At 40.6% G+C, this 13,812-nt stretch overlaps 1 protein-coding gene across 1 annotated transcript in view; it reads left to right on the plus strand.

Annotated features, from left to right (window-relative positions):
• Positions 1–13,812, plus strand: part of LOC131246227 (uncharacterized) — a 31,722-nt gene that overhangs the window by 5,648 nt on the left and 12,262 nt on the right. The window contains exons 4-6 of the mRNA XM_058246143.1: positions 5,000–5,174; positions 5,477–5,674; positions 7,331–7,491. Coding sequence (XP_058102126.1) covers positions 5,000–5,174; positions 5,477–5,674; positions 7,331–7,491 — 534 coding nt within the window. The remainder of the gene's footprint in view (positions 1–4,999; positions 5,175–5,476; positions 5,675–7,330; positions 7,492–13,812) is intronic.

Consider the following 13,812-nt stretch of genomic DNA (forward strand, 5'->3'; position numbering starts at 1 on the left):
ATATGTTTTTGGCATGTCTTCACATGATTTTAGATGGAATGGCCCACCTGAGTTCCGTATACAGCTGATTTTTGGGATATTCCATAATTTAGAGGGGACCCATCAAATGCACGGTGTTGATGGTCGACACGCATCACGGTGGCGCCCACACAGCTCGACCTCACGGGAGCTTATCATGAGGTCGAGCGCATAGTACCTTTTCCCATATATATATATATATATATATATGCCTAAAAGATGATTCATTTTATAATTTATAAGCATGTTCAAAAAAGTTATTAATTATCATTTATCAAAAGCCAATCCACATATATAAGCCAAATTAAATAATTATCACATCAACAACTTTCTAAGCAAACCACTTTAATTAATAATGTCTAATTGAAACCACAAGTCACAATTATGAAAAGAAATAAAAATCTTATAGGTTAAAAGTATCAAGTACAATGCAAGTGTTACATTCCTCAACATTAGAAACAAAGAAAACGTGAAAAAAAGAATAAAAAAATAAAACAGTAAAAAAATGTAGCTTACACTATGGACGCTACGCGCTGCATAGCTATAGGGTACGCTACAACCCTCGTAGCGTATGCTATTGGGGATTTGCGCTATTTGGGACGCTACGTAGCGCTACGGCCATGCTACGCTATGTAGCGTATGCTACCGCTACGCTACGGGCGCTATTTGAAACATTGGGCGCAAGTACTTTGATGGGAATCCCTCCTCTAGCGATTGATTAAATATCGTGGACGTAATGCGTTTTCGATAGCGGCCCTGGGGTAATATGTAATTCCATGTTTCTCGGTTTGATGGTGTCCTGGTTGGCGTACGTGAGACGTTCTGTATACGCAGTATATCAATTCCTTTTTATGTGGGGGGTTGGTTGTCGCAAATAGTCTCTCCAATCTCTAGGGACGTATTCTCCTGATTCATGTGTTGTGGTAGTCTTAGGACAACCGTGTAAAACCATGTTAAGCGTGGGACACGCCGGCGAATCTCCGCAGTATGGGATGCGGGGCGAGTCGGATAACTTTAATCATATTCCACATTGTGGCGATCACTAAGTGTGATGCACTGCATATACTTTGCTAGGCATGCATCTCATATAGATTGATTGTGCATTGATATCTCTTATAGTATTGAGTACTTGACATATCAGAACCTTTATAGTGCTTTACGAATCTCTTAAATTACTGTTAATCTTAAAGGATAACCATCACTATGAGTAGGGCATTGACCCTTTCCCAACCGTACAAATTATGCAGGTGATGTACAAATTGAAGACCTAGTGAACATTCTCCCTAAGGAAGTTTATGTTGAAAGAATGAGAAGACAATTTATGATTTAGTTTTATACTTCCGCTGCGAACTCGATGAATGTAATAAGCTTCCATTGAGAGGGCATGTGATTATTCTTTTTAACTCTGATGAAATATAATCAACACAATTGATTTTATTCTTGTGAATGTTACCTTCATGAATGTATCTGGATGTTATCCGAATGAAAAAAAAAAGAAGAAGGTGTGATTGTCAAAGGCATCTAGATCTATACATTATTAACACCCGATTTTCTTGGGCACGAGTATAAACTCTGGCCGTGAAATCTCGGGATGTTATACTAGGTCCTTCGGGGATGTTGTTGTTGAGAAGCCTCTGAATTGTGATGTGGCAATGGGAGAGGGCTCTAGGGAGGAAGGCATTGCAAACCTGGTGAAAGGAAGATGAGTGTGGAGAAGGTTATCCACTGACAACCTTGAGGTGAGGTTCACCCAAAGATGACCAAGAGTGCATGGAAGGTGTTGTAATGGAGCTTGGTGATGATGGTAAGGGTCGGAGCCTCGATTTCAAAGGTGGGAGACTGACTTGCACAGTGCTGTGGTTTAGAGGAAGACGACTGGGTTTCTAAACACCTTAGTGAGATAGAGATATGGATCTTGCTTTGTCATAGGCAAACGTAGGCAAAATCATTATTGTCGGCAACATTTCCAAGGATTGTGTGGTCTTATTGATTTGCAAGTGGGCTGAGTGGTTGGCATTCGAGTGGGAGGATGACCGGTTTTAGGTTTGAGACATTTTGCTAGAATTTTGTATCCGAGAAGTCTTCATGCTAGTGGGTTCTTGTATAGGGGAAGTGATCGCCATTGGTCTAGAGATGGAAGGCTACGAGGAGCTCTGGGTTGCCATAATCTGCATTAGGAACAAGAAGCAATCACTGGTGCCAGAGAGGGTGCCCATAGTTGTTGTGGATGAAAAGGCATAGGTGTGGGTGATGCAAGAAGGGAAAAGTGGCGAGTAAGGTCAAATGCAATCTGCTGGGAATGGAGTCGGATTTGAAAAGGAGTATGGTGGTAGAGTCACCATGGAGGAGGATGACGAAGCATGGATCAGGTGGTTCGACGGGCCGCAAAAGGGACCTAAGAAGCGTGTGAGGTGATGGTGGGCGGGGGGTGGATGGAGAGGCAATGGAGACGTGTGTACCATGCGCACAGATAACTGTCAAAATCGAAGAAGTGGAGGAGAGAGTGGACTCACATGTAGTGCAGGGGGTTGGTGGTGTCGTTGTGCTCGAGATCGAACCACACTTCCCATTCGTTGTTAGCAATAGAGAAGGGGTGGAAGAGAGGCGTGCCACGTGTTGTAGGTATGGTGTAGTTGGCAAAGTTAGGGATGTGGGCATGCCACGTGTTTTGCTAGTCGCTCAAGTCGATGACATGTCCCAGTCATGTGTGACCGACTTTGCTCATGCAGAGCTAACTTGCTACGAACCTCGTGTAGGCGAGTCGCTTAGTTTAGGTGTGTGCAAGACCTCTTTTCTTGTGTTCGAAGTAGTCGACGAGTCTCTCCCTCTCGATAGACTCCTTGTCCTAGAGCTAAGTTGTAGGGAGACAAGGAAAAATTTTGTGTAGTTTCCAAAGCATGTGCTTCCTCATCCATTTTCGCCCAAGCTTGGAGGAAGGCAAGTTCGAGAGAGGATCCCTAAAGCGAGCATTTCTTCTCCAGATGGGTGTGAGGGACTTATGGTGCTGTATGAAAAATGTTTGGAAGAGGAGCCGCTGCAAGTGGAGGACCAAGGATGTAGAATTGATTGAGGAGATAAGATGATTAAAGCCCTGGAAGTGCAGGAGATGCTTTCTAACAACGAGATGCTATTGGATGCTTCGGACATCTAGCCCATGTAAGCTCCATTGGCAGTGGTGAGGAGGCCATAAGCAGCAAGAGGATTGCATTGAATGAGATTGCTTCACCTATTTAGGGGGAAGGAGGTTATATCTATGGGTACGGGTATGCGTTGGATCAAGGTGGCAATTGGTCAAGTTGGCAAGATGGTCGGAGTTTCCTTTGTCAGGGCTGCAAGGAATACTTCGTTGCCATGTTTCAATTTGTGAAAGAAAAGGGAAACCAAAATCTCTAGTAGCCTATTAGGGGTCATTTAGCACCGTGGATTTGAGAGGATTTCAAATCCCCTGGTTGTTTCGCACCATAAAGCAACTGGGGGTTTCAAATCCCCTCAAAGAGGGGGTTTGAAATCCACAGTGAGAGCTTGGATTACATCTAAAATCCTTCCTAGAGTTGCATGTGTAACATGTGTGTCACTAGACTATTAATCTATTGGACACATGACCCACTAATGATATCCCAAAATAATTAGATTATCAATTGCATCACTATAATTACTTTAATACGATGATTGGTGCCTTCCAAACATTGTCCATATAAATCAACGGTTAAAAATCGTTGGTTTGTCACTCAGACGTGATCTTGTGCTTGTGGCCCATCCGAGACTTGGAATTTCATCATTTTTGGGCAAAGTATATATTTCAGCGGGCTTATTACAACCATTGTCAAACATTACATAAGTTCACTAATTAGAGATATTAAAGTTGATTTAGTAATTAAATTCAAACCCTTGTAAATATACGATGCATAGCTACTTTTGGATTAAAGTTGATTCTGAATCCAAGGTGCCAAACACAATAGGAGGATTTCAAATCTAGGGGGTTCCAAATCCACGCTCACAAATAGGCCCTTGGATGGATTCATAAAGTAACAAAGGGGAGGAGATAATTGAGAAGTGTCATGTCTTTTATCAATTATGGGGTGGGTACTTCTCCTAGAGGCAAGGCAAAGGGCAGAGGGGAATGATGCCAATTGCTTAGGGATGTGCATTAGCAGGATGAGTGTAATAACTTGCATGAGTTGTGGGCCAATTTGAGATCAATCTAAGCCCGTCAGATTAATAAAATAATCTTACAAGCCAAAACATAATTCTTACCAAAGAGTGGACCGTCACACCATCATAAATATGTTCAAAACCACAAAAGGATACATATTTGGAATCTTCTAAATATTTGGGATTTTTCCACATTTTTTCCAGAATTTTTTGAGACAAAATTTGACCGCTACACCCTCGTATCACCTGTTATGGCCGATACCTGTATCAGTTTCGACGGGCACCGATATGCCCATTGAAACTGACATGGCACACCTTGGTATTGGGTGATATATCAGCCGGTACTATTGATATTGCAAACAATAGATGTCCCCAAAATTTCCCATACAGGTTGTCCTAACCTTTTTGTTAGATCTTGTTAAATGTGGAATATTGCTTGTAGTTGTCCATTTTTGATGAATCTATAGGCACATCCGAGTGGGGAGATGTTAGGGCATGACTGACCTAAGATGGGTCCCACTACGTCAATGATTAGGTAAGCAAAAAACAGGCCAGTCTTCTATGGGTGTACCATTTCTGTGTCCAACAAAATGCCATTTCTCTTGATTGAGCATCACATGATACTCTTTTACTAGACAACATAAAAATTCCAACTATTGACATGCTTCAAGCCTTCGATGTTGGAACTACTATTGTTTAAAACAAGCTTGAGCCAGGTTACTCATTCTTGTTGATTTGGGTTTTGAGTGAAACTCTTAACTCCCCATGTAAAGATAATCTTATTTTGCATATCTTTGGTTGCTTATATTTATTGCTATTCTATATGCAGATGTTGCTTCAAACTGGCTAGCTTGTTTCCCTCTGTCAGCGCGAACACATGTTTATGACTCTTTCTTTGTTAACGGACCTTCAACTGAAACTGTTCAGGCTCTAGTTCCTTTTCTAATGCAAAATGGAACAAACAAAGATGTAGATCTCGGTTCTGTTTGCTCAAATGCTGAAAGGTACTAGCTAATACTATCTTTAAGTGTATAATTGTTGAATTTCTTTTTAGTGTTTCTTTTGAAATTTTGAAGTCCAAAGAGTATATATGTTTCTGTTATAAAACCGCCTCCATCTCATGCATGGGGGTCCTGTTGCAGGGCTGTAAACACATCTTTATTTGGTGGTACAAATTGATAAACTTTACCAGCATTTAGAATGATTTTCTCTGTTCCTGTTGTCATTCTTGGATCCATTCATTTGCCATGTTTCCTAGCAACAGTCGTGTATTATTAACAACATTTTTTGCCGTCCATTTTGACAGGTTACTGGTATCATGCTTGCTTGAAAATGAGGGAGTATGTTGCATAGCTAGAGAATTTGGTGACTCATTCGCAAATGAAGAAGATGCTAGCGAATGGTTCAAGCCAGACAAATTAACCTTCATATCTAGGGTGGCGCAACTAGTTGCATCTATTCCTGACAAAGCAAGACCAAAAGCAACAATTGCACTTTCTTCACAGTATCCTTAAGTTGTTCAGTTAGAAACGTTTCCTGAAATTCTACAAAGTAACTTGGTAATTTCTTCAAAAATTAACTCCTGTTCTGATCATATTCTTCAGAAATATGCGTTGCCCTTTGACATCACTCATGTCGATGGTGGCTGACAGTTCTTGTGGTAACAATGTCTTAATTTTGTGATAATTATGCCTTTTAGATTGACTTTGTTTTGAGAGAGAATTCCTACCCATCTTTTTCATTTTTTCCATTTTGATTAGTAATTCCTCCTTACCTAAGCATGCTGGATACAAACATAGTATGTTTGGGATTTGGTCTTTGCAAATTATGTATCTTTGGAGGTTCTTTCCACTAGAAAGTTCTCGACTATTACTTGAAAGGGACATGCAAACTAATTGTGATGGGAACTTGAATAGTTTAATCATTGATCTAGACCGTCCATTTGGTCCAATGCCTCTCTTCATGGACTACCGAGCCAAAGTCTTACTTATTGGATGTTCCTAAGTTCCTAACCATTTGATCGATGGATTATGAAATGGATGGTCCAAATATCTTATGACAGAAAGGGCTGAATCATCAAACGAAAAGGAAATGGTGTACAGATATGTACTGTACCATTTTATTGTGTTGTGGCATCTATGCCTTTGAAGATTCCCAATCTCTAGATATTGGTCCGTTTTTTGGATTCATTGTGATCTGATCTTTGGTTACGAGTGATTTTTGACATGCTGAGGTGATCATACGATGATTTGTTGGTGTTGGAATACTTGCATGCTATATGGTGGTGTTGGGGGTAGTGCGTGGTTGATCAGGTAGAGATCTAGTGTGTATTAGATCTGAATTCTGAATCCTTGAGGTTATTTGCGGCTGTTTTCTGGTGATGTTTGCAATGAAAGGAATTGATTTGTCACAAGCTGGGCATGATTGGGGGATTGTAGAGATATATTGAGTAATGTATTATAAATGTTGTATAGTCATGCCGAGTGCCCCACTCCTTTTCTATTATTAATAACATACAACATGTTAGTCATATTAGACTAACACACAAGATTAAACCCTAATTCTCTCTCTCTCTCTCTCTCTCTCTCCCCCCTATTCTTCTTCTCATTCCTCTGCTTCATTTCAACTACATATATATGGAAAAAGTCCATGCGGTAGAGCTTCTCAGGAATCATTTTATGGTCAATCTCTTGGAAAACCGACAGCTATAACAAAAAGGTCCATTGTTTGGATGGTTAGATCATCCAATTTGCATGATTTTGGCATGGTGTCCCATTAAGACTGGGTTGGACCATATGTGGTCGGTCCAACTTGATGCTTTGGAATCCCCACATATCCAGTACATCTTCTTTGCACCGACAATGGGTTGCAGTGCAAACTAGCTTTATATCATCACTCCATTTCAATACCACATTATGTGGGACTGCCTATTTGTTTGATTTATGTTTACATATGAAAATAATGTTTTACCTTCTGTGTATTAAGATATAAAAATTGAAATTAATAGTACAAAATATTTTCATGGACTTGAAACTCTTTATAACAGTACAACATTTCCAGGTGTTTGACTGACTTTTTTTTTTTTTTTGGGTTCAATCTATATTTTCCTTCTTTTCACATTTCTCTGGTTTGTTGTTTATCCTCAACAATGGTGTCTTAGCATGTTCTTCAAGCAGGTCACCATTCAACTATTTGCTGCGGCAGGAGAGCAGGCTACAAAATTTCATAACAACCCAGATGCATTGGACAAAACTACTGTGGATGGAACCTTCTTATTTGCTGGTGAAATGTTTGCACGCATTTGTCGGCGAGGCTTTGCAGGTGTTGTGAGATTTATAACGCATGGAAGTTGGAACATGAAATAGTCTTTTCTCCAGAATTGTGTTACAATTTGTAGAAAGTTATTTATCCATTAAGAGAGAGAAAATGATGCAAGACCAATGCTTGAACTCGAATAATGTGAGAGATCAATCAACAAATTTAAATTAATTAATGAAAACTACAAATCTTACTACCATCATCACAAATATCAAGATTCTAAGAGGAAAACATGTATAGTTTAAGCCTAAATTGCCAAGCATCATCCTATAAGACCATTAAACACAGAAACTAGGATCTAATGGATGTAGAAACATCCACATAGCATAGGGTTAGGCTTATTGTAAAGGGGAAGGTCTAATACTACCTAGGGTTTACTAGATTTGGGTGTGGGTGAAGCTAGGGTTAGAAAAGTTTGGGGAAAAGGGTGAGATTAAATTTAAAGTGGGGAATTGAATGAAGGGATTAAAGTATTTAGGTATTAGGAGATAAGAATTAGGGTTTTGAATGTAGGGAATTTATGGATTTGAGGTTAATTGAAGGATTTGAAAATCTAAGGTTTGAGAATTTGGGAAAATTGGTAGTTTGGGATTTAGGGTTATGGTTAGGGTTTATAGCCAGGAATAAATGGGGTTTTATTGTAAGGGTAGTAGAATGCTAAAGAGGCAAGGGATGTGACTGTACGGCTAGCCCTATGGGTTCACACGTGTAGCCTAGGTAGGGTTGGGTTTTTGGTTCGAAGGTTCAGCTTGTGGAGGAAGGTATAAGGGAGGAGAATCGGATGGATTTTGGAGAAAGGGGGAAGAAGAAAAGAAGAAACTTGAAGAAATACATTGATTGTTGATGAAGAGATATGAATGCGGGGATAGAAGGAAGCCTCACACTTCCGTTGATGGAGATAGGCCTTGCACGGATCTTCCTTCGAAATCACATGGAAGATATCCTCACATCACATGAAGATTAGAGAGAAAACAAGAGAGTTCTCTTTCTTTTTTCATAAGAAAAACCAACATTACCCCCCCCCCCCCCCCCCAATAGTCTCAAGAACTTTTGAAAATTACAAAATAGAGCATGTTTTATGACTTTTAACCAAAATAACTATAGTATAAGAAAAAGCATATAAAACCACTCATTAAGTGTCTAAGCATAAATCAAACATAAGCTAGATCCTAAAATATGTCCTATAATGAAAAGAATGGTCCACAATCAATGGCCCAATCATGTAATCCATGCGTTCTATGATGTCCTCATCAGAGAGAGAGAGAGAGAGAGAGAGAGAGAGAGAGAGAGAGAGAGGACTTGCAAAGATTATGCACAACATGGTGGGTTTCTTGGCATGGGTGGACTTGTGTGAGTTGACTGATCTCGACAAAGGATATACTAGGTCTAATGGGAAAGATTGGGCTGTGATGTCGAGATTGGATAGGTTTTTGGTGTCACCTGGATGGTTGGAAAAGTTCCCACTTGTTTCCCAACGTGGGTTACCAAAACCCATCTCCGACTATTGTCCTATTCTTTTGGACACTGAGGATAGATTTGAACTTGTGAGTTATGTGGCTAGAGGTGGAGGGCTTTTTCAAGCTGGTGAGACATGGGAATCTTTTGATGTGGGGGTATTCACTGGCTTTAGATTAAGTTAGAAATTCAAGCACCTGGAAGGCAAAATCCACTCTTGGAAGAGGGAGGTTTTGGAGAGTAAGGAGGCCAAACTTAGAAATATCCTCACAAGCATTCAGCCCATTGACACTAAGGTGGAAGGGATGTACTTATTGAAGGAAGAAAGGACCCTAAGGGTGAAATTATCTCAGGACTATAGGAATCGCTTAAAGGAGGAAGAAATCAAATGGTGGCAGTGCTCGAGAGCCACTTGGCTTAAAAGGGGATAAAAATATAAGATATTTTCATAGTATTGCAAGTGTGTGGGCTAGAAGCAACAAGATTAGCTACTTTGTGGTAGTAAGGTGAAGAAGGATTGAGGAAAAAGATCAAGTGTGCGATGTAGTGGTTCAAGTTTATAATGAGCTACTAACAGGTGAAAGGGTGGGTGAGTCCCAGACTAGATGATTTGGACTTCAATATTCCTATTGTTGAGGCTACCTCGCTTGAGAAATCATTTAAATAGGAAGAAGTGAAGGCGGATATGGAGGCAGTGCTCGAGAGCCACTTGGCTTAAAAGGGGATAAAAATATAAGATATTTTCATAGTATTGCAAGTGTGTGGGCTAGAAGCAACAAGATTAGCTATGTTGTGGTAGAAGAGTGAAGAAGGATTGAGTAAAAAGATCAAGTGTGCGACATAGTGGTTCAATTTTACAATGAGCTGCTAACAGGTGAAAGGGTGGGTGAGTCCCATACTGGATGATTTGGACTTCAATACTCCTATTATAGAGGCTACCTCGCTTGAGAAATCGTTTTCAGAGGAAGAAGTGAAGGTGGCTATGGACTCTTTTGGTAGGGATAAGCCTCTAGGCCCTGATGGTTTCCCTTTGGCTCTCTTTGAGGTATTTTAAGAGGTCATGAAAGCCAACGTTATGAGCTCCATGTCAGAATTCTTCGCAAAGGATTGGCTATCGGCAGAGCTAGAAGCATCTTTTATTGCCATTTTCCCAAATGCGGTTGGAGCGGAATGCTTAAAGGATTTCAGACCAATTAGCTTGATTAGGGGGACATAAGATTCATGCCAAAACCTTGGCCAGTAGATTTTAGCGGTCTTGGTAAGCGTGATTCCTAAAATCAAGTTGCATTCGTAGCAGGTAGATAGATATTAGATAGTGCACTTGTAGCCCTTGAGTGCATTGATTCACGACATAAGGAAGAAGTGAAAGTCATTGTGTGTTAGTTAGACATTGAGAAGGTTTATGACCACGTTGACTTGAGCTTCTTGGATTACTTGTTGGGGTGACTGGGCTATGGGCTAAAGTGGAGAGGATGGATAAGGGAGTGTATCCATCCTGCTAGGTTCTCAGTTTTGGTTAACAGGTCTCTTAAGGGTTTCTTCAAAAGTTTAAGATGCATTAGGCAATGCGACCCAATCTCTCCCTTTCTCTTTGTTGTGGTGCACTTATAGCTCATAACTGCATCGATTCGCGGCATAAGGAAGAAGTGAAAGGCATCGTGTGTAAGTTAGGCATTGAGAAGGTTTATGATCGGTTGGAGCTTCTCAGATTACATGTTGGCCTGACTAGGCTATGGGCTAAAGTGGAGGGGATGGACAAGGGAGTGTATCTGTTTTGCTAGGTTCTCAGTTTGGTTAACGAGTCCCCCAAGTGTTTCTTCAAAAGTTCATGATGTGCTAGGCAAGGCGGCCCAATCTCTCCCTTTTCTCTTCGTTGTGGTGGCAGAAGCCTTGGATAGAATGTTGGTTAAAGGGCAGGAGGTTGGCCTCACTCACGGTCACGGGTTTAGGGCTGATGGGTTGAGCCCTCCCCATTTCCCATCTCCAGTTCGCTGATGACAGCATCTTCTTTTGTGTTGTAGATGTAGTCATGGTGGACAAGCTGAGACTGATAATAAGGTGTTTTGAAGTAATGTCAGGGTTAAAGGTCAACATTGCTAAGAGTGGGATGTTAGGTGTTTGAATGTCTCTAGAAGAGGTCAAGTAAATGGCTGAGATCTTTGGATGTAGTGTGGGAACTTCCCATTCTGCGTATCTCGAGTTACAGCCCCTATGTAGAAGAAAGCTAGCAAAGCACATATGAGACAAAGTTGTGGAAAGGTTTGAAAGGACATTATCTAGGTGGAAGAGCAGGTATTTGTCTTTCGGTGGTCGACTAACTCTCACCAAAGTTGCATTGTCAACATGCCTTTGTACTTCATGTCCCTTTTCATTTGCCCATAGTCGGTGTTGGCTAGATTAGATAGGTTGAGGCATGATTGCCTAGGGTAGGGGTCAAATAAAAGGAAGAAGTTTCACCTTCCGAGTTGGGAAGATGTGTGTATGCCATTCAAAGAATGGGGAGTTGGCATCAAGGACTTGGAGAAGGTGAATCTTGCAGTCCTGGGTAAATGGCTATGGAGATTTTGCTTGGAAGAAGACACTTTGTGGAGGAACATTATTGCAAATAAGTATGGTTGAAGGAGGGTGGTGGTTAGGGATTCTTCTTTATATAGGGCGTTAGCGATATGGAAGGGGGTCTTTAGTTTGAAGTGCAAGTTTAGAGAGGGAGTTGGTTTTTCCCTTGACGATGGGGAGAAGATTCATTTTTAGGAAGATATATGGGTTGGGGAGACACCCTTCCAAATGCATTTCCAAGGTTAACCTGCCTGTCCCTAGAGAGTAATATTATGGTTATTAGGTGCTTCTCTTTTAGTGGAGATGTAGTGGTTTGGTCTCCTTGTCGGAGAAGTTTGCTTAATGAGGAGGTGGAAGACTTTGTGATGCTTTTTTATTGTCTTCAATGTTGTTATCCGGTGAGGGCAGATTGGGATAGGATGGTTTGGCTACAAGACAAATCAGGTTGCTCCTTGGTCCGCTCATTCTATAAGTTGCTTTGGTCTCCATCGAGGGGTGTTGCAAGCACGTAAACATCTCATGTGTGTCACCTCGAAAGTTGCAGCTTTTGGTTGGTTACTTGGAGGAAGGTCTTAACTGTTGATAATCATCAAAAGAGGGCAATGGTTGTCCCTAATGCATGCATGATGTGTATAACTGTCAAGAGTATAAAACAATTGAGAGAGAAAAAAGCATGCTAGGGTTGGACGTCCAACCCTCTTATTTGTAATAATAGCCTTGTACAATTACAAATATGCAATTAATTTTGAAGAGACACTAAAGAGATAGGGAAAGGTTAAAAGAGGAAATAAGAAAAAATTAACTAAGGACTAAAAGCCCATAACACGAAGGCCTATAAGAGGTTCATTTATGCCCACATGCTTATCACTCCACTCCCCCTCAAGTTGAGGCATAGACATCAATCATGCGTAGCTTGCCAAGAGTATGTTGTCCAACTTCCACAGTAAGCGTTGGTAATAATATTCGCCAACTATTCAAAAGATGTAACAAATAGATTGGAAATGATGTTTGCAAAAACTTTTTTATGAATAAAGTGACAATCAACTTCATATGTTTTGTTTGCTTATGAAAAACTAAATTAGAAGCTATGTGAATGACAACTTGATTTTCACAATACATCGGCACAAGAGTCCTCACAAGAAATCCCAATTTAGTAAACAAAGCTTTTCAACTGCATAATTTCACATAACATATTTTCTATAGCATGATACTCTGCCTCAACACCAGACCTAGCCTCAACCGGCTACTTCTTTGTCTTCCAGGTAACTAAATTACCGGAAAAAAAAAGTACAGTAGTCTATTGTAGATCGTTGATCATTTGAAGAACCTTCCCAATCTGCGTCAGATCATCCTTCAATATTAAGTTTATCATGACAGCTAAATAAGAGGCCACGTCCAGAAGATGAGTTGGTGTAGCGTAAGATGCAACAAACTACTTTAAGGTAGCTAGAATAGGGAGCACACATGAACTGACTAACCAAGCCTACATCATGAGGTAGATGTGAACGAGTAATCATCAAATATATCAATCTCCCAACCAAGCGTTGTTACATGTGAGGATCATCCAAAAGTTCCCCATCATCTGCCTTGAGGTTCTTTTTTTTTTTTTGAAAGATGATATTTTATTGAGCCAAAGGTAGCAAATAAAACAAAACATAGAACAAAGCAAAAGAAAAGAAACCACAAAAAGAAAACCTAAAAACTAAATATACAACACACCGGCCCCCACACTTGGACAACCCAAACGAAGTTAAGGAGTGCAATCCTTGAACAAACACAAGACATGATTAAACACCCTAGCTGAGGAAGCTCTTGAATTGTATAAGCAGCGATTGTTCCTTTTGGACCAAATGCCCAGAGGATATCTAGAAGGATGATACACCACCACCTCCTACCTAGAGAGCCCCCATCTTCTCCATCCCACGAGAGAAAAAGATCTCCGATAGAGGTTGGCATAACCTAGGAGACGTTAGCCAAATTCAACACCCTGTGCCAAATGGCTGTAGAAAAGGAACAATGGAGGATCGTTCCACTCTCAGCATCTTGGAGTGGAGGAAAAGGTGATCAACACTCTCAGCATCTTGGAAGCATGGAAGGCACACATTGGGCAGGATCATTCCACTTTTCCTCAAATTATCGATGGTAGGCTCAAGTGTAGTCTTGGGCATGTGTGCCTCTTCGAGGCCTGTGTTATGGGCTTTTATTCCTTAATTATTTAGGCTTTAGTTGTTTTTTCTTTTTTCCTTTTTTGTCCTTTCCCCATCTCTTTAGTATCTCTTCAATATTAAGGGCATATTTGTAATTGTACTAGGC

Source organism: Magnolia sinica, chromosome 5 (genome assembly GCF_029962835.1).
Source record: "Magnolia sinica isolate HGM2019 chromosome 5, MsV1, whole genome shotgun sequence".
NCBI lineage: Eukaryota > Viridiplantae > Streptophyta > Magnoliopsida > Magnoliales > Magnoliaceae > Magnolia > Magnolia sinica.